Source organism: Oncorhynchus kisutch, linkage group LG22 (assembly GCF_002021735.2).
Source record: "Oncorhynchus kisutch isolate 150728-3 linkage group LG22, Okis_V2, whole genome shotgun sequence".
Taxonomy (NCBI): domain Eukaryota; kingdom Metazoa; phylum Chordata; class Actinopteri; order Salmoniformes; family Salmonidae; genus Oncorhynchus; species Oncorhynchus kisutch.
This window is the reverse complement of record NC_034195.2, coordinates 41,372,222-41,392,112: the sequence shown is the minus strand read 5'-3', so window position 1 is coordinate 41,392,112 and position 19,891 is coordinate 41,372,222. Positions and strand designations below refer to the sequence as shown.

Here is a 19,891-nt window from a genome sequence, read left to right as displayed (position 1 = left end):
GATCAATCACTATCCATAAAAGTATGACTGACGCCACCTACTGTTCAGAAACTGATGCATAGAGTATACGAGCTAATGGAAATTATTACACATGGTCAACTTTATTTTTTAAAAGTTTCACTTGATAAGACATGTCTGCAGCAGGGTTGCCCAGGAAGCAGATGTTAGCACTTAGAAGAGGAAGGTAACAAGCGTTCGAAAGAGAAAAAGGCTGTCAGTGAGGGGAAGAGACTGGTTGAAGAGAGGAGTATTAAATTAGAATGTGAGAGAGGGGAAGGATGGATTGGGGGGGGAAAGAGAGGTTTTAACACTGTTCAAGAAGCATGTCCAGTTAAGCTTTGAGCAACAGAAAGAGCATAAAATTAGTCTGAGGAGCATAATCGTGCTGTCTCCATTGTACAGGGCTTTTGGGACCATTGCGGAATATGAGCTTGCCAAGTAACAAGCCTTTTAAATAGTAAGAAAAGAAAGTTTGTTTTTAAAACAAACGATGCAAGAGGTTTCCCCTGCCCTGAATTCAAGTTTGGATTGTCCTCCAGTCACAATAAGGTCCTCTCACAACTAGGGTTGGGTGGGCCTAAACTAATGTCCCAGCAGGGTTAAACAGGAAGGTACAGTGCCTTGCGAAAGTATTCGGCCCCCTTGAACTTTGCGACCTTTTGCCACATTTCAGGCTTCAAATATAAAGATATAAAACTGTATTTTTTTGTGAAGAATCAACAACAAGTGGGACACAATCATGAAGTGGAACGACATTTATTGGATATTTCAAACTTTAACAATTCAAAAACTGAAAAATTGGGCGTGCAAAATTATTCAGCCCCTTTACTTTCAGTGCAGCAAACTCTCTCCAGAAGTTCAGTGAGGATCTCTGAATGATCCAATGTTGACCTAAATGACTAATGATGATAAATACAATCCACCTGTGTGTAATCAAGTCTCCGTATAAATGCACCTGCACTGTGATAGTCTCAGAGGTCCGTTAAAAGCGCAGAGAGCATCATGAAGAACAAGGAACACACCAGGCAGGTCCGAGATACTGTTGTGAAGAAGTTTAAAGCCGGATTTGGATACAAAAATATTTCCCAAGCTTTAAACATCCCAAGGAGCACTGTGCAAGCGATAATATTGAAATGGAAGGAGTATCAGACCACTGCAAATCTACCAAGACCTGGCCGTCCCTCTAAACCTTCAGCTCATACAAGGAGAAGACTGATCAGAGATGCAGCCAAGAGGCCCATGATCACTCTGGATGAACTGCAGAGATCTACAGCTGAGGTGGGAGACTCTGTCCATAGGACAACAATCAGTCGTATATTGCACAAATCTGGCCTTTATGGAAGAGTGGCAAGAAGAAAGCCATTTCTTAAAGATATCCATAAAAAGTGTTGTTTAAAGTTTGCCACAAGCCACCTGGGAGACACACAAAACATGTGGAAGAAGGTGCTCTGGTCAGATGAAACCAAAATTGAACTTTCTGGCAACAATGCAAGACGTAAAAGCAACACAGCTCATCACCCTTAACACCATCCCCACTGTCAAACATGGTGGTGGCAGCATCATGGTTTGGGCCTGCTTTTCTTCAGCAGGGACAGGGAAGATGGTTAAAATTGATGGGAAGATGGATGGAGCCAAATACAGGACCATTCTGGAAGAGAACCTGATGGAGTCTGCAAAAGACCTGAGACTGGGACTGAGATTTGTCTTCCAACAAGACAATGATCCAAAACATAAAGCAAAATCTACAATGGAATGGTTCAAAAATAAACATATCCAGGTGTTAGAATGACCAAGTCAAAGTCCAGACCTGAATCCAATCGAGAATCTGTGGAAAGAACTGAAAACTGCTGTTCACAAATGCTCTCCATCCAACCTCACTGAGCTCGAGCTGTTTTGCAAGGAGGAATGGGGAAAACATTTCAGTCTCTCGATGTGCAAAACTGATAGAGACATACCCCAAGTGACTTACAGCTGTAATCGCAGCAAAAGGTGGCGCTACAAAGTATTAACTTAAGGGGGCTGAATAATTTTGCATGCCCAATTTTTCAGTTTTTGATTTGTTAAAAAAATTTGAAATATCCAATAAATGTCGTTCCACTTCATGATTGTGGCCCACTTGTTGTTGATTCTTCACAAAAAAAATACAGTTTTATATCTTTATGTTTGAAGCCTGAAATGTGGCAAAAGGTCGCAAAGTTCAAGGGGGCCGAATACTTTCGCAAGGCACTGTATGTGCAGTGTCTGCATGAGAGTTTATGTATGCAACTCAACAAAAAAGCACTTAAAGGGATGCTTCTGGATTTTGGAAATGAGGCCTTTATCTACTTCCCCAGAGTCAGATGAACTTGTGGATACAATTTTTATGTGTGTGTCCAGTATGAAGGAAGTTAGGGGTAGTTTTGCGAGCCAATGCTAACTAGCATTAGCGCAATGACTGAAAGTCTATCTGCTAGCATGCTTACAATTCTTAAATGGTGTCCACGGGTTCATCTGACTCTGGGGAAGTAGATAAAGGGCTTCCTTGTCAAAATCCCAAAGTAAAAAAAACAATTGTTTAAAAAAGAAAATCCACTCAATGTTCTTCATGCCTACAGTATTTTCAAAGGCTAAAAACGATATAAGCACAAAGGTGCTCCTATATGAGTGGTGAGCAGTCTTCAATCAGTCCTTTAACTTTGTTGTTGGTTGGGGTGTTTGCGTCTCCATCCGTAGGTGAAGGCTTGATGCAGTGCCCTGCCTCAGGGGTCAAAGTTTGTCCCACCATGTCACAGCACCAACTCCCTGTCTCTGTGATTGGAACGGCTTGAGTGCTGGTGGCGCACCTCCAGGTGTTTGCTCATTGTAATCCATGTAAGCATATGCCGGAAGCTTGATGCTAACAGACTTAGACTCAATGTACTTCGACTTATCCCTGAAACCAAAAACATGGGGATGAAATAAATAACTGTATAGGGAATAATATTGTAGTGACAGTGGCCATGGGAATGGAATACTGCACACTGTAGGCACACCAAATTAACACAATCATTAGTACTACTCACACTGTCCTCGTGAGCTCTGGGTTAGGCGTACAGCGCAGGCGGTGAGAGAGAGAAGCTGCAAGGGTCTGAAGCAGTAGCATCATCAGCAGGCCGTGCAGGGCCTTGATCAGGTACGGATTGTTCTCCACCTCCAGCAGCTGAAGATGTAAGTCTAGATAAACACAGAAAGATGAGAGACAGGTGTGTGTGTAGTGCTGTGTGATGCCGTTCAGTGTGTGTGTTCAGGTCTAATATTGGTGCTGTGAGACTCACAGGTAACGATGGAGCTCTTGATCAACTGAACAAGCTTGTCCACTTCCATGAGGAATTCCACAGTCACCTCCAAGTCACCACTACATGGCTTACATAAAGGAAATATAGTATAATATACACACCAATAGAAATACACTATGAGGTGTAATAATACTGATATGCAAAATGTATATCAAAGACAAGCAGAAAGGATAAAACTTCTGGATGAGGTCGTAGGCATGGCGATAGTTCTTTGTCAGGAAGCAGTGGGACAAGGTGGCCACAGGGTTGTAAAACCAGGAGCGAGCGGTACAGGCAGCAGAACAGGGCATTGCTCTCCTGCAGAGGGCGCCAGACACACACAAGGGCACCAGACACACATTACAACTCAATCCATTCAATAAGTTCATTGAAATTAAAGTCCTCTGTCACTTTTTCCCAATTCTTAATTTGTTTTATTTGGAAACTTCCTGAATTGAAAATGACCCAGATCCAGGTGGCCAGCCATACAGCATCATCCACTCAGATATTACAGCTCTGCTTTCAACACCATAGTGCCCTCAAAGCTCATCCCTAAGGTAAGGACCATGGCTCTAAACACCTCCCTCTGCAACTTGATCCTGGACTTCCTGACGGGCCGCCCCCAGGTGGTAAGGGGAGGTAATAACACATCTGCCACGCTGGTCCTCAACACTGGGGCCCCTCATGGGTGAGTGCTCAGTCCCGTCCTCTACTCCCTGTTCACCCATAACTGCATGGCCAAGCACGACTTCAACACCATCATTAAGTTTGCTGATGACACAACAGTGGTAGGCCTGATCACCGACAACGATGAGATGGCCTATAGGGAGGAGGTCAGAGACCTGGCCATGTGGTGCTAGGACAACAACCTCTCCCTCAACGTGATCAAGACGAAGGAGATTATCATGGACTACAGGAAAAGGAGGGCCGAGCATGCCACCATTCTCATCGACGGGACTGTATTTTGTATTTGTATTTATGGATCCCCATTAGCTGCTGCCAAAGCAGAAGCTACTCTTCCTGGGGTCCAGCAAAATTAAGGAAGTTTAAAAACATTACAATACATTCACAGATTTCACAACACACTGTGTGCCCTCAGACCCCTACTCCACCACTACCACATATCTACAGTACTAAATCCATGTGTATGTATAGTGTGTATGTTATCATGTGTGTGTGTGTGTGTGTATGCCTGTGTCTATGCCAATGTTTGTGTAGCTTCACAGTTCCCGCTGTTCCAGAAGGTGTTTTAAAAAAATCTAATTTTACTGCTTGCGTCAATAGAGTTCCATGTAGTCATGGCTCAATGTAGTACTGTGTGCCTCCCATAGTCTGTTCTGGACTTGGGAACTGTGAAGAGACCTCTTGCGGCATGTCTTGTGGTGTATGCATGGGTGTCCGAGCTGTGTGGCAGTAGTTTAGACAGAGTTTGCATTCAACAAACTCTCATAAATAAAAGTAGTGATGAAGTCAATCTCTCCTCCACTTTCAGCCAGGAGAGATTGACATGCATATTATTAATATTAGCTCTCTGTGTACATCCAAGGGCCAGCCGTGCTGCCCTGTTCTGAGCCAATTGCAATTTTCCAAGTGATTTTTGAGCCAAGTGATTTTCGTGGCACCTGACCATACGACTGAACAGTAGTCAAGGTGCGACAAAACTAGGACCTGTAGGACCTGCCTTGTTGATAGTGTTGTTAAGAAGCCAGAGCATCGCTTTATTATAGACAGCCTTCTCCCCATCTTAGCTACTACTGCATCAATATGTTTTGACCATGACAGTTTACAATCTAGGGTTACTCCAAGCAGTTTAGTCAGCTCAACTTATAAGATTTAGTTGAGGTTTAGGGTTTAGTGAGTGTTTTGTTCCAAATACAATGCTTTTAGTTTTAGAAATATTTAGGGCTAACTTATTCCTTGCCACACACTCTGAAATTAACTGCAGCTCTTTGTTGAGGTTTGCAGTCATTTCAGTCACTGTAGTAGCTTACGTGTATAGTGTTGAGTCAAACGAAATACATAGACACTCTGGTTTTTCTCAGAGTCAGTGGCGTGTCATTAGTAAAAATGGGAAAAAGCAAGGGGCCTAAACAGCTACCCTGGGGAATTCCTGATTCTAACTGGATTATATTTGAGAGGCTTCCATTAAAGAACACCCTCTGTGATCTGCTAGACAAGTAACTCTTTATCCACATTATAGCAGGGGGTGTAAAGCCATAACACATATGTTTTTCCACAAGCAGACTATGATCGATAATGTCTAACAAGACAGCCCCCACAATAATTTTATCATCAATTTCTCTCCGCCAATCGTCAGTTATTTGTGTAAATGCTGTGCTTGTTGAGTGTTCCTCCCTATAAGCATGCTGAAATTCTGTTGTCAATTTGTTTACTGTGAAATAGGATTGTATCTGGAGTGGAGCAGGTTGAGAGCTTCAAGATCCTTGGTGTCCACATCACCAACGAACTGTCATAGTCCAAACACACCAAGATAGTCGTGAAGAGGGCACAACAACGCCTATTCCCCCTCAGGAGATTGAAAATACTTGGCATGGGTCCTCAGATCCTCCAAATGTTCTACAGTTGCACCTGGTATGGCAACTACTTGGCCTCCGACTGCAAGGTACTACAGAGGTTAGTGCGTACGGCCCAGTACACCACTGGGGACAAGCTTCCTGCCATCCAGGACCTCTATACCAGGTGGTGTCAGAGGAAGGTCCTAAAAATTGCCAAAGACTCCAGCCACCCTAATTTGTAAGTAACCATTTCACTGTTAGGTCTATACCTATTGTATTCGGCGCATGAGACAAATACAATTTTATATTACCTGAGTGCGCAGGTGTTTGAGCTGGTTGTGCAGCTGAAAGAGCTATGCGGAGATGAGCAGGATGGTGTTGAGCCTCTGCACCATGGTGGAGGCAAACTTCAGGTCCTCCTCCTTCAGCAGGATGTCTGCCATGGAGTGGAAGATGTTCTCCGCGTGCAGGAGCAGACAGAGCTGCCTGGAGGGACGGAGAGCAAGGAGAGAGCAGTAACGTGAAACAAACTACAAACAATCCCAGAAGAGAGAGAGGTAATGGATAACAAACTACAAACAATCCCAGTGGCGAGAAAGGTAAGGCATAACAAACTACAAACAATCCCAAAGTAATGGGTAACAAACTACCAACAATCCCAAGGGGTGGAACATTTGTGTGTCTTTAGTTGAAAGTTTATTACATTTTTATATATGTCTGTAATGTCTGTTGTTTTTAAATAAAATCAAATGTATTTATATAGCCCTTCGTACATCAGCTGATATCTCAAAGTGCTGTACAGAAACCCAGCCTAAAACCCCAAACAGCAAGCAATGCAGGTGTAGAAGCACGGTGGCTAGAAAAAACTCCCTAGAAAGGCCAAAACCTAGGAAGAAACCTAGAGAGGAACCAGGCTATGTGGGGTGGCCAGTCCTCTTCTGGCTGTGCCGGGTGGAGATTATAATAGAACATGGCCAAGATGTTCAAATGTTCATAAATGACCAGCATGGTCGAATAATAATAAGGCAGAACAGTTGAAACTGGAGCAGCAGCACGGTCAGATGGACTGGGGACAGCAAGGAGTCATCATGTCAGGTAGTCCTGGGGCATGGTCCTAGGGCTCAGGTCCTCCGAGAGAGAAAAAAAAAGAGAGAATTAGAGAGAGCATATGTGGGGTGGCCAGTCCTCTTCTGGCTGTGCCGGGTGGAGATTATAACAGAACATGGCCAAGATGTTCAAATGTTCATAAATGACCAGCATGTTCGAATAATAAGAAGGCAGAACAGTTGAAACTGGAGCAGCAGCACGGCCAGGTGGACTGGGGACAGCAAGGAGTCATCATGTCAGGTAATCCTGGGGCATGGTCCTAGGGCTCAGTTCCTCCGAGAGAGAGAAAGAAAGAGAGAAGGAGAGAATTAGAGAACGCACACTTAGATTCACACAGGACACCGAATAGGACAGGAGAAGTACTCCAGATATAACAAACTGACCCTAGCCCCCCGACACATAAACTACTGCAGCATAAATACTGGAGGCTGAGACAGGAACTCATTACTGATGAGTTTCAGAAGAAAGTTATTTGTTTCTAGCCATTTTGAGTCTGTAATCGAACCCGCAAATAGTGACGCTGCAGATACACAACTAGTCTAAAGAAGGCCAGTTTTATTGCTTCTTTAATCCGAACAACAGTTTTCAGCTGTGCTAACATAATTGCAAAAGGGTTTTCTAATGATCAATTAGCCTTTTAAAATGATACACTTGGGTTAGCTAACACAACGTGTCATTGGAACAAAGGAGTGATGGTTGCTGATAATGGTCCTCTTTATGCCTATGTAGATATTCCACAAAAAATCATCTGTTTTCAGCTACAATACTCATTTACAGCATTAACAATGTCTACACTGTATTTCTGATCAATTGTATGTTATTTTAATGGGAAAATGTGCTTTTCTTTCAAAAACAAGGACATTTCTAAGTGACCCCAAACTTTCGAACGGTAGTGTATGTAATAACTCAAAACATTTTCTGGGCTAATAATGTAAGAAATAACAGAAGAAGAAAAAAACGCAAAGTTGCCATCATACCATTACCATAAGGACAACTCAGAGTATGCTATTCTGTTCTTCTGAAATAGACTACATTTTCTTCATATCATGTTTCTTTAGACCTGTCTAAAATAAATAATGGATATATTGTGAAGGTGTAGGCTATACTAAATGGATTTATTAGACTTTTTAAAATGTAGATGTTCCAAAGGTTAGGCTGTGGACAATCAAACAGCACTTTAATTTATATCTTAATTTTTTTGTTTCTTAATGAAACTGATCTAATGACTAAATGCACCATTCAAAATCACTTAGCACTTACCTTGTGGGAGTGAGAAGCAGATGTTGCTGAAACCCAGACTCCTGTGATGCAGAGCAAATCTGAAATCAAACAGAGGTTGTTTAAAATCAGAGCTATCAGAAAACTCTTTCAAGCTAAATAGTAGCTAATGTTAGAGCTGGGTGCACCTCTAGGTGTAAATGATGAATTGATTATTGCCAGTGATCTCATTGAATGAAACAGAGCAATGTGATTACTGGAAATATTGTGTACTGGAAAACCATCAGAGGACAATAAACTAAAATATAACATTGGGGGGGGGGGGGGGGGGATACAGTAAAAACAGTTTATTGAATCTGTTCATGGTACAAGACACAGCAATGCCAAATGTGTAATCCATGTACACAAATCCAGTACCAGAGCAAAAGGTGTGCATGCATTGGCCGTGAATCAAAACAGTGCCTCACGTGGGGATTATTTTGCTATACCGCTTTGAACAGTTTCCAAAGCATTGTCAATGTGGCTTGTAAACCAACCCGAATGTAATATAATTCTGGGCACATGTTGACTAATTGGCGTTTATCCATGCAGCAGGTGGGAGGGGAGAGGGACGCACACTCTGTAAACAGGAATAGGTGATTCACTGGTCACTGAGTTGGCATGCTAAAGTTAGCTAGTTAGTCACATAAATGTACGTTCAGCCTGTTAATGATTTCAGTCCGATTTGATTTATCTTACGAAGTCAGCATGGCATAGTTTATTTCGTGTTTGACCTTGACATAGTTGCTGGATATATATACTTTCATTTCTGACATACTGGCGCTGCTAGCTAGCTAATGCTAACGACGCCAGCTGACCTCATGTCTGGATGCCTCACTCTAGTCCCTGAGAGAGCAGCATACTGGTAAGTCAACTTTGCTTTCAAACTTTGGAATCATCTGTAAAGTTGTTTTACATGCAATCTTACAAGCTAGATATATATTTTGTTTAAAAGCCTGTTGTCATTCGTTCTTTCATTGGAGCTAGCTATGCTATCGCTAGCTAGCTAGGTGTGTAATAATGTGATCTACAGTAAATTAAGCTACTGACAAAAATATAGCCTTGTCACTACTATTTGGCAAGTTGGTTGATTATGGGGTGCAGTAGTAGGCTAGCGTCGTTGATATTCGTTGGGTCCCTTGACAAAACGTTATTTTTGACTTGTTAAAATAAGCTAATGGTTGTGTGCACTCTCACTAGACAGAATTGCGTGATTTGTTGGCAGATTTTCAAAAGAAAATAGACATGCAGTATATCAGTGTTAAAGGAATCTGCCCATTTCTAAGAAACGTATTTGCATAAAATAGACAGAGACCAGTCTCAAAATCAACCAATAGCGTTTATTCTCGGGAGTACTCATCATAGTACAATTTACATCAGGTTATATACTAAAAATGACGCCATAGGTTTTAAAAGGTCCTTTCTCCACTCCGATACAATGGCAGTATAGTTCACAAGCCTTCACACATTGTCTACCACCTGTTAAATAATCTACTACTAGCCCAAGGTCTTTCCCCTCCCTGGGTAGAGACAGGATGTCCTGTAAGGAACACAGCATTCCAGCCAGTCTGATAATAGCTCCATTCGTTTCCAACAAGGAACAGAAAGCCCTCCTAATTCTTGACAAAAACTACACACATTACATTCAGTATTATAATAAGATTCATACATCCATACAGTAATATAGTAGTATTCTGTCTAGTTATAGTTCTGATTTAAATGTATACTTCATTTAGTAATTATTCATAAAAATCCCTTAACAATCAGCTATTCTCAATCAGATGAGATACACAGCTAACTCATATTGAAAATCATTCATTCATAAATGTGGACACTCATTATTGTTAATATTCCAATTCTCTAGGCCCTCCATTCCCAAACCTGAAGCCCTCTGTCCCCAGCAGGAAAGACCAGGAAAAAGTGTTGGCTTAAGGTACAACTTCCTATTGAGGAAATGTAAGACAGCTCACTGTCATATTTAGATTGCTTGTATATGCTTCTATTCATGTCAGCAACTCAATCTATCAAATGTATTTTATAAAGCCCTTTTTACATCAGCAGCTGTCACAAAGTGCTTATACAGATACCCAGCCTAAAACCCCAAAGAGCAAGCAATGCAGACAAAGAAGCACAGTGGCTAGGAAAAACTCCCTAGGAAGAAACTTAGAGGAACCAGGCTCTGAGGGGTGGCCAGTCCTCGTCTGGCTGTGCTGGTGGAGATTATAAAAGAGTACAACCATTTAGCCAGATTATTCTTCAAGACGTTTAAACATTCATAGATGACCAGCAGTGTCAAATTATAGAGGGTGCAATAGTTCAGCACCTCAAGAGTAAATTTGATTATTTTACCTTTATCCAGGCAAGTCAGTTAAGAACAAATTCTTATTTTCAATGACAGCCTGGGAACAGTGGGTTAACTGCCTGTTCAGGGGCAGAATGACAGATTTGTACCGTGTCAGCTCGGGGGTTTTAACTTGCAACCTTCCGGTTACTAGTCCAACGCTCTAACCACTAGGCTACAGTTTCGCCCCAAATAAATACCAGTTAGCTCTTCATAGCTGAGCATTTAGAGGTTGAGACAGAGAGACAGGATCAAACAGCGGGTCTGGGACGAGTTAGTACCTCCGGTGAGCCTTGAGCAGGTCAGGGTTCCATAGCTGCAGACAGAAACAGCAGAGACTGGATAAGCAGCACAACTAGGTGGACTAGAGACGGGGACAGTCAGGAGTCATCATGCCAGGTAGACCTGAGGCATGGTCCTTGAGCTCATGTCTTGCATCCTTTATTTAACTTGAGTGTAGACTAATCCCTAGAGGTTTATAACTTCACATGATTTAGCCTAGTTGTCAATCCAGATTTGAATATTTTATATCCTTTTTACTGAACACTGTTGATAGTAATTTTTCCCTAGCTAATCACTGATTTCCTTCTACAAGGATGTGGTCAGGTTGACACTTCTAAGTCATAATAACACAACACACACACACACACACACACACATCAGATTGCAAGGGCAAGTACAATGAGCAGTTGGGAAAATTAAGTCTGCTACGTGGGTTGCCAGATACACACACACATTTGTTGTATTTATTATGGATCCCCATTAGCTGCTGCCAAGACAGCAGTTACTCTTCTTCGGGTCCAGCAAAATTAAGGCAGTTAAACAATTTTAAAAAACATTACAATACATTAAATGTGTGCCCTCAGGCCACTACTCTACTACCACATATCTACAACACACAACATCTTTGTGTACAGTGTGTATGTTATAGTGTGTATGCATGTGTGTCTTCATAGTCCCTGCTGTTCCATAAGGTGTATTTTTATCTGTTTTTTAAATCTAATTTTACTGCTTGCATCAGTTACTTGATGTGGAACGGAGTTCCATTTGGTCATGGCTCTATGTACTACTATGCGCCTCCCATAGTTTGTTCTGTTTAGGTTAGTGTGTCGTCAAGGCTTTGTCATTAAAATTATATTGTGCCTATTTTTCAGATCTTCCAACCTGATCGGTGGGTGACTGGTAACCGTCTTTCCACCAAGCTGTTCCAGGCTTGGAGTGGCACGCTGGAACTTCCAGATGCTTGTAGACCTGAAGCAGTGTGATATATTCCAGGTATTTATCAAACACACATATACACACTCAATCACTCAATCTGTTTTGTATAATTATTTTAATTTAAGAAAATTGTTCTTCTTTTAAATCTGACAACCACAGTCTTCACAGCTGCAGTCGTTTGCCCCTGCATCTGCTACACCGGCATGTATACACACATGCATACTCTCCCTTACTTGGGGCTCTATTCAATCATGTCCGCTTTAGCCGACATCCACATAGAGGTCGTTTTGGCGGTGTCTGAGGTGGAACTGTGTTAGAGCTGTCAAATTCACAAGCGGCTCCTGGCATTATACCTAACAGTCGCATTAACAGAAATCTCATGCAGCCCTGTTTACAAGTTAGAACACTGGAATTTGAGATGTAATCTACACCTCGATTAGGCCGATTGAAATCCTCATTATTTAGTTTAATGATTTTGAATTTGAGCGTCATTGTTTCTATATAACCTATACTTTCTAGTTTTGAACTTAATGCGAGTAGGACTGGTGTAGTTTTGTGGCAATGATCAAGAACTACCGATTTGACAGATCCAACGCAGTTACACCTCAGACACCGCCAAAACATCAGTTATGCGGGTGTTGGTTATCGCCGGTTAACGCTTGATCTGATTGAATCTAGGCCTTCCACTCATTCAGTCTATTTAGTTGTATGATTATTGTCAGTTAAGAAAATTGTGCCTCTCTATTTTAGATCTGCCATGCTCAGCAGTTCAGCTGCAGACACAGCAGTACACTGGTGTGATATTTAGTTTACCAGCTGCACCAGTTCCTACTACACTGGCCGTGAAGGGAGAAACTTTTAAAGATTACCAGATGGATACAGGTAATTCAGAATTATATTACATATGCTCACCCACACCAACAGACATGTTGTTGAGCTGTATACTTACTGTCACTTTGTGCCTGTCTTTCAGATCTGCCATGCTCTCCACCACTGCCTGACAGCTTCACCCAGAAGTGCATACACTGGGCCTATCAAGACTGACAAAGCAGAGATGGGTGGCTGACAAGGAAAAATAAAAAAACATGCACACACATTATCCACAATGTAAATAAGTTGTAATTACTTGTTTATTTAATATTTGCGGCATTTTATTTTAGGATTGGAGATATCTACTCCTATATATTCATTATCAATATCTGCTCTAAATGCCTATCAAATCCATGTGTGATTGATAATATTGTAAAAGACTTGTGTGTACAGTTTTAGGAAATTCTGTGTACTTTTTTTCTGATTTGAAAAACATGCTTCCCTCTCTCACACACACACACTAGACCCAATGTAAATAAATTGTAATAACTTGTTTATTTTATGTTTGCTACATTTTATTTGAGGAAAATATCTTCAATAAAGTACATTTACAGTTAAAGCAATGTCTTTGGTTAATTGGATATTTCTCCTAATACAATGTGTGACCAGAAGGAAGTCGGCAGACCTGCAACCCTTGGGCTGTGTGCAGGTTTTGTCATCTGGAGCTTAAAAATAGAGTGGTGAGGAGAGATTGCAGTTTAAAGGTTTATCATTAAAAAATGACAATTCTATAATTAATGCATGTTATAATTGACCAAAAGTCACTATATTGTGATTGTTTATTGTTTTAGTTACTCAATCAAGTAGTGCCCCAAGGAGGGATCGAATCGTGTCTCAAAAGCTGTTGTTGATTGATTCCGTCTTACCCCCTCCCCTCTATGAACAGTAGTCAAGGTGCGACAAAACTGTAGAACCTGCCTTGTTGATCGTGTTGTTAAGAAGGTAGAGCATCACTTTATTATAGACAAACTTCTCCCTGTCTTAGCTACTACTGCGTCAATATGTTTTGACCATGACAGTTTACAATCTAGGGTTACTCCAAGCAGTTTAGTCATCTCAACTTGCTCAATTTCCACGTGACTTATTACAAGATTTAGTTGAGCTTTAGGGTTTAGTGAGTGTTTTGTTCCAAATACAATGCTTTCAGACATTTCAGTCGCTGTAGTAGCTGACGTGTAGAGTCATCCGCATACACATGGCTTTACTCAAAGTCAGTGGCATGTCGTTAGTAAAAATGTACACAGGGTCCAAAAGGAATTTGGCTTCCGCTCTAGCCCTAAGACTCTTTTACAAGTAACAGTCACTGGCGAGGTCTGAAAACACTACCTGCCGCCCTAAAATGAAACATGCATTGGCCGGGAATCGAACCCGGGCCTCCCGCGTGGCAGGCGAGAATTCTACCACTGAACCACCAATGCTTAGATAGAGTATTAAAGGGGGTTCCCGTCCTCAAACAATGCGAGTAGGTGGAGTGACTAAAAACAGAAGAACACCATTGTCAGGGAACAAGGAATTTCTCAAACTCAGTTGTGCCCGATTTTCCGGTCAAACAGTACTCCTCAAACAGTAGTCAAGGTGCAACAAAACTGTAGGACCTGCCTTGTTGATAGTGTTGTTAAGAAGGTAGAGCATCGCTTTATTATAGACAGACTTCTCCCTGTCTTAGCTACTACTGCGTCAATATGTTTTGACCATGACAGTTTACAATCTAGGGTTATCTCAACTTGCTCAATTTCCACGTGACTTATTACAAGATTTAGTTGAGCTTTAGGGTTTAGTGAGTGTTTTGTTCCAAATACAATGCTTTCAGTCATTTCAGTCGCTGTAGTAGCTGACGTGTATAGTGTAGAGTCATCCGCATACACATGGCTTTACTCAAAGTCAGTGGCATGTCGTTAGTAAAAATGTACACAAGGTCCAAAAGGAATTTGGCTTCCGCTCTAGCCCTAAGACTCTTTTACAAGTAACAAATCAAATCAAATCAAGTAACAGTCACTGGCGAGGTCTGAAAACCATGACAGTTTACAATCTAGGGTTACTCCAAGCAGTTTAGTCATCTCAACTTGCTCAATTTCCACGTGACTTATTACAAGATTTAGTTGAGCTTAAGGGTTTAGTGAGTGTTTTGTTCCAAATACAATGCTTTTAGTTTTATAAATATTTAGGGCTAACTTACTCCTTGCTACCCACTCTGAAACTAACTGCAGCTCTTTGTTGAGTGTTGCAGTCATTTCAGTCGCTTTAGTAGCTGACTTGTATAGTGTAGAGTCATCCGCATACACATGGCTTTACTCAAAGTCAGTGGCATGTCCTTAGTAAAAATGTACACAAGGTCCAAAAGGAATTTGGCTTCCGCTCTAGCCCTAAGACTCATTTACAAGTAACAGTCACTGGCGAGGTCTGAAAACCATGACAGTTTACAATCTAGGGTTACTCCAAGCAGTTTAGTCATCTCAACTTGCTCAATTTCCACGTGACTTATTACAAGATTTAGTTGAGCTTTAGGGTTTAGTGAGTGTTTTGTTCCAAATACAATGCTTTCAGTCATTTCAGTCGCTGTAGTAGCTGACTTGTATAGTGTAGAGTCATCCGCATACACATGGCTTTACTCAAAGTCAGTGGCATGTCCTTAGTAAAAATGTACACAAGGTCCAAAAGGAATTTGGCTTCCGCTCTAGCCCTAAGACTCATTTACAAGTAACAGTCACTGGCGAGGTCTGAAAACACTACCTGCCGCCCTAAAATGAAACATGCATTGGCCGGGAATCGAACCCGGGCCTCCCGCGTGGCAGGCGAGAATTCTACCACTGAACCACCAATGCTTAGATAGACTATTAAAGGGGGTTCCCGGCCTCAAACAATGCGAGTAGGTGGAGTGGCTAAAAAAAGAAGAACACCATTGTCAGGGAACAAGGAATTTCTCAAACTCAGTTGTGCCCGATTTTCCGGTCAAACAGTACTCCTCAAACAGTAGTCAAGGTGCAACAAAACTGTAGGACCTGCCTTGTTGATAGTGTTGTTAAGAAGGTAGAGCATCGCTTTATTATAGACAGACTTCTCCCTGTCTTAGCTACTACTGCGTCAATATGTTTTGACCATGACAGTTTACAATCTAGGGTTACTCCAAGCATTTTGGTCATCTTAACTTGCTCAATTTCCACGTGACTTATTACAAGATTTAGTTGAGCTTTAGGGTTTAGTGAGTGTTTTGTTCCAAATACAATGCTTTCAGTCATTTCAGTCGCTGTAGTAGCTGACGTGTATAGTGTAGAGTCATCCGCATACACATGGCTTTACTCAAAGTCAGTGGCATGTCGTTAGTAAAAATGTACACAAGGTCCAAAAGGAATTTGGCTTCCGCTCTAGCCCTAAGACTCTTTTACAAGTAACAAATCAAATCAAATCAAGTAACAGTCACTGGCGAGGTCTGAAAACCATGACAGTTTACAATCTAGGGTTACTCCAAGCAGTTTAGTCATCTCAACTTGCTCAATTTCCACGTGACTTATTACAAGATTTAGTTGAGCTTAAGGGTTTAGTGAGTGTTTTGTTCCAAATACAATGCTTTTAGTTTTATAAATATTTAGGGCTAACTTACTCCTTGCTACCCACTCTGAAACTAACTGCAGCTCTTTGTTGAGTGTTGCAGTCATTTCAGTCGCTTTAGTAGCTGACTTGTATAGTGTAGAGTCATCCGCATACACATGGCTTTACTCAAAGTCAGTGGCATGTCCTTAGTAAAAATGTACACAAGGTCCAAAAGGAATTTGGCTTCCGCTCTAGCCCTAAGACTCATTTACAAGTAACAGTCACTGGCGAGGTCTGAAAACACTACCTGCCGCCCTAAAATGAAACATGCATTGGCCGGGAATCAAACCCGGGCCTCCCGCGTGGCAGGCGAGAATTCTACCACTGAACCACCAATGCTTAGATAGAGTATTAAAGGGGGTTCCCGGCCTCAAACAATGCGAGTAGGTGGAGTGGCTAAAAAAAGAAGAACACCATTGTCAGGGAACAAGGAATTTCTCAAACTCAGTTGTGCCCGATTTTCCGGTCAAACAGTACTCCTCAAACAGTAGTCAAGGTGCAACAAAACTGTAGGACCTGCCTTGTTGATAGTGTTGTTAAGAAGGTAGAGCATCGCTTTATTATAGACAGACTTCTCCCTGTCTTAGCTACTACTGCGTCAATATGTTTTGACCATGACAGTTTACAATCTAGGGTTACTCCAAGCATTTTGGTCATCTCAACTTGCTCAATTTCCACGTGACTTATTACAAGATTTAGTTGAGCTTTAGGGTTTAGTGAGTGTTTTGTTCCAAATACAATGCTTTCAGTCATTTCAGTCGCTGTAGTAGCTGACGTGTATAGTGTAGAGTCATCCGCATACACATGGCTTTACTCAAAGTCAGTGGCATGTCGTTAGTAAAAATGTACACAAGGTCCAAAAGGAATTTGGCTTCCGCTCTAGCCCTAAGACTCTTTTACAAGTAACAAATCAAATCAAATCAAGTAACAGTCACTGGCGAGGTCTGAAAACCATGACAGTTTACAATCTAGGGTTACTCCAAGCAGTTTAGTCATCTCAACTTGCTCAATTTCCACGTGACTTATTACAAGATTTAGTTGAGCTTAAGGGTTTAGTGAGTGTTTTGTTCCAAATACAATGCTTTTAGTTTTATAAATATTTAGGGCTAACTTACTCCTTGCTACCCACTCTGAAACTAACTGCAGCTCTTTGTTGAGTGTTGCAGTCATTTCAGTCGCTTTAGTAGCTGACTTGTATAGTGTAGAGTCATCCGCATACACATGGCTTTACTCAAAGTCAGTGGCATGTCCTTAGTAAAAATGTACACAAGGTCCAAAAGGAATTTGGCTTCCGCTCTAGCCCTAAGACTCATTTACAAGTAACAGTCACTGGCGAGGTCTGAAAACCATGACAGTTTACAATCTAGGGTTACTCCAAGCAGTTTAGTCATCTCAACTTGCTCAATTTCCACGTGACTTATTACAAGATTTAGTTGAGCTTTAGGGTTTAGTGAGTGTTTTGTTCCAAATACAATGCTTTCAGTCATTTCAGTCGCTGTAGTAGCTGACTTGTATAGTGTAGAGTCATCCGCATACACATGGCTTTACTCAAAGTCAGTGGCATGTCCTTAGTAAAAATGTACACAAGGTCCAAAAGGAATTTGGCTTCCGCTCTAGCCCTAAGACTCATTTACAAGTAACAGTCACTGGCGAGGTCTGAAAACACTACCTGCCGCCCTAAAATGAAACATGCATTGGCCGGGAATCGAACCCGGGCCTCCCGCGTGGCAGGCGAGAATTCTACCACTGAACCACCAATGCTTAGATAGACTATTAAAGGGGGTTCCCGGCCTCAAACAATGCGAGTAGGTGGAGTGGCTAAAAAAAGAAGAACACCATTGTCAGGGAACAAGGAATTTCTCAAACTCAGTTGTGCCCGATTTTCCGGTCAAACAGTACTCCTCAAACAGTAGTCAAGGTGCAACAAAACTGTAGGACCTGCCTTGTTGATAGTGTTGTTAAGAAGGTAGAGCATCGCTTTATTATAGACAGACTTCTCCCTGTCTTAGCTACTACTGCGTCAATATGTTTTGACCATGACAGTTTACAATCTAGGGTTACTCCAAGCATTTTGGTCATCTTAACTTGCTCAATTTCCACGTGACTTATTACAAGATTTAGTTGAGCTTTAGGGTTTAGTGAGTGTTTTGTTCCAAATACAATGCTTTCAGTCATTTCAGTCGCTGTAGTAGCTGACGTGTATAGTGTAGAGTCATCCGCATACACATGGCTTTACTCAAAGTCAGTGGCATGTCGTTAGTAAAAATGTACACAAGGTCCAAAAGGAATTTGGCTTCCGCTCTAGCCCTAAGACTCTTTTACAAGTAACAAATCAAATCAAATCAAGTAACAGTCACTGGCGAGGTCTGAAAACCATGACAGTTTACAATCTAGGGTTACTCCAAGCAGTTTAGTCATCTCAACTTGCTCAATTTCCACGTGACTTATTACAAGATTTAGTTGAGCTTAAGGGTTTAGTGAGTGTTTTGTTCCAAATACAATGCTTTTAGTTTTATAAATATTTAGGGCTAACTTACTCCTTGCTACCCACTCTGAAACTAACTGCAGCTCTTTGTTGAGTGTTGCAGTCATTTCAGTCGCTTTAGTAGCTGACTTGTATAGTGTAGAGTCATCCGCATACACATGGCTTTACTCAAAGTCAGTGGCATGTCCTTAGTAAAAATGTACACAAGGTCCAAAAGGAATTTGGCTTCCGCTCTAGCCCTAAGACTCATTTACAAGTAACAGTCACTGGCGAGGTCTGAAAACACTACCTGCCGCCCTAAAATGAAACATGCATTGGCCGGGAATCAAACCCGGGCCTCCCGCGTGGCAGGCGAGAATTCTACCACTGAACCACCAATGCTTAGATAGAGTATTAAAGGGGGTTCCCGGCCTCAAACAATGCGAGTAGGTGGAGTGGCTAAAAAAAGAAGAACACCATTGTCAGGGAACAAGGAATTTCTCAAACTCAGTTGTGCCCGATTTTCCGGTCAAACAGTACTCCTCAAACAGTAGTCAAGGTGCAACAAAACTGTAGGACCTGCCTTGTTGATAGTGTTGTTAAGAAGGTAGAGCATCGCTTTATTATAGACAGACTTCTCCCTGTCTTAGCTACTACTGCGTCAATATGTTTTGACCATGACAGTTTACAATCTAGGGTTACTCCAAGCATTTTGGTCATCTCAACTTGCTCAATTTCCACGTGACTTATTACAAGATTTAGTTGAGCTTTAGGGTTTAGTGAGTGTTTTGTTCCAAATACAATGCTTTCAGTCATTTCAGTCGCTGTAGTAGCTGACGTGTATAGTGTAGAGTCATCCGCATACACATGGCTTTACTCAAAGTCAGTGGCATGTCGTTAGTAAAAATGTACACAAGGTCCAAAAGGAATTTGGCTTCCGCTCTAGCCCTAAGACTCTTTTACAAGTAACAAATCAAATCAAATCAAGTAACAGTCACTGGCGAGGTCTGAAAACCATGACAGTTTACAATCTAGGGTTACTCCAAGCAGTTTAGTCATCTCAACTTGCTCAATTTCCACGTGACTTATTACAAGATTTAGTTGAGCTTAAGGGTTTAGTGAGTGTTTTGTTCCAAATACAATGCTTTTAGTTTTATAAATATTTAGGGCTAACTTACTCCTTGCTACCCACTCTGAAACTAACTGCAGCTCTTTGTTGAGTGTTGCAGTCATTTCA

The 19,891-nt window shown here is 41.6% G+C and overlaps 1 protein-coding gene, 1 long non-coding RNA gene and 5 other non-coding genes across 8 annotated transcripts; 1 reads left to right on the top strand and 6 right to left on the bottom strand.

Annotated features, from left to right (window-relative positions):
- Nucleotides 1-2,394: 2,394 nt before the first annotated feature.
- Nucleotides 2,395-3,382, bottom strand: LOC116356381 (protein VAC14 homolog). Its single transcript, XM_031802149.1, has 3 exons — nt 3,294-3,382; nt 3,042-3,192; nt 2,395-2,911 (listed from the first exon to the last, which is right to left on the bottom strand). The coding sequence occupies exons 1-3, from the start codon at nt 3,340-3,342 to the stop codon at nt 2,746-2,748; spliced, it is 366 nt and encodes a 121-aa protein (XP_031658009.1). The 5' UTR covers nt 3,343-3,382; the 3' UTR covers nt 2,395-2,745.
- A 5,313-nt stretch (nt 3,383-8,695) lies between these two features.
- On the top strand, nt 8,696-13,161 carry LOC109867697 (uncharacterized). 2 transcript variants are annotated; one of them, XR_002251839.2, is made up of 5 exons: nt 8,696-9,038; nt 10,038-10,129; nt 11,669-11,789; nt 12,483-12,614; nt 12,706-13,161. It is a non-coding gene; the product is annotated as an uncharacterized LOC109867697 (long non-coding RNA). The 2 variants fall into 2 exon arrangements; XR_002251837.2 differs by having other exon boundaries at nt 8,701-9,038; nt 10,038-10,106.
- Nucleotides 13,162-13,949: 788 nt separating this feature from the next.
- On the bottom strand, nt 13,950-14,020 carry trnag-gcc (transfer RNA glycine (anticodon GCC)). The gene has a single exon. It is a non-coding gene; the product is annotated as a tRNA-Gly (tRNA).
- A 1,333-nt stretch (nt 14,021-15,353) lies between these two features.
- On the bottom strand, nt 15,354-15,424 carry trnag-gcc (transfer RNA glycine (anticodon GCC)). The gene has a single exon. It is a non-coding gene; the product is annotated as a tRNA-Gly (tRNA).
- Nucleotides 15,425-16,458: 1,034 nt separating this feature from the next.
- On the bottom strand, nt 16,459-16,529 carry trnag-gcc (transfer RNA glycine (anticodon GCC)). Its single transcript has one exon. It is a non-coding gene; the product is annotated as a tRNA-Gly (tRNA).
- A 1,351-nt stretch (nt 16,530-17,880) lies between these two features.
- On the bottom strand, nt 17,881-17,951 carry trnag-gcc (transfer RNA glycine (anticodon GCC)). Its single transcript has one exon. It is a non-coding gene; the product is annotated as a tRNA-Gly (tRNA).
- Nucleotides 17,952-18,985: 1,034 nt separating this feature from the next.
- On the bottom strand, nt 18,986-19,056 carry trnag-gcc (transfer RNA glycine (anticodon GCC)). The gene has a single exon. It is a non-coding gene; the product is annotated as a tRNA-Gly (tRNA).
- Between the last annotated feature and the right edge of the window lie 835 nt (nt 19,057-19,891).

Excerpts from the sequence above, each read along its gene's own strand:
- LOC116356381 (XM_031802149.1), bottom strand. The coding sequence starts at position 3,342 with ATGGAAGTGGACAAGCTTGTTCAGTTGATCAAGAGCTCCATCGTTACC. Across the intron at positions 3,193-3,293 it reads CAAGAGCTCCATCGTTACCT|ACTTACATCTTCAGCTGCTG; the intron begins GTGAGTCTCACA and ends GTGTTTATCTAG. Across the intron at positions 2,912-3,041 it reads CCAGAGCTCACGAGGACAGT|GGATAAGTCGAAGTACATTG; the intron begins GTGAGTAGTACT and ends TTTTGGTTTCAG.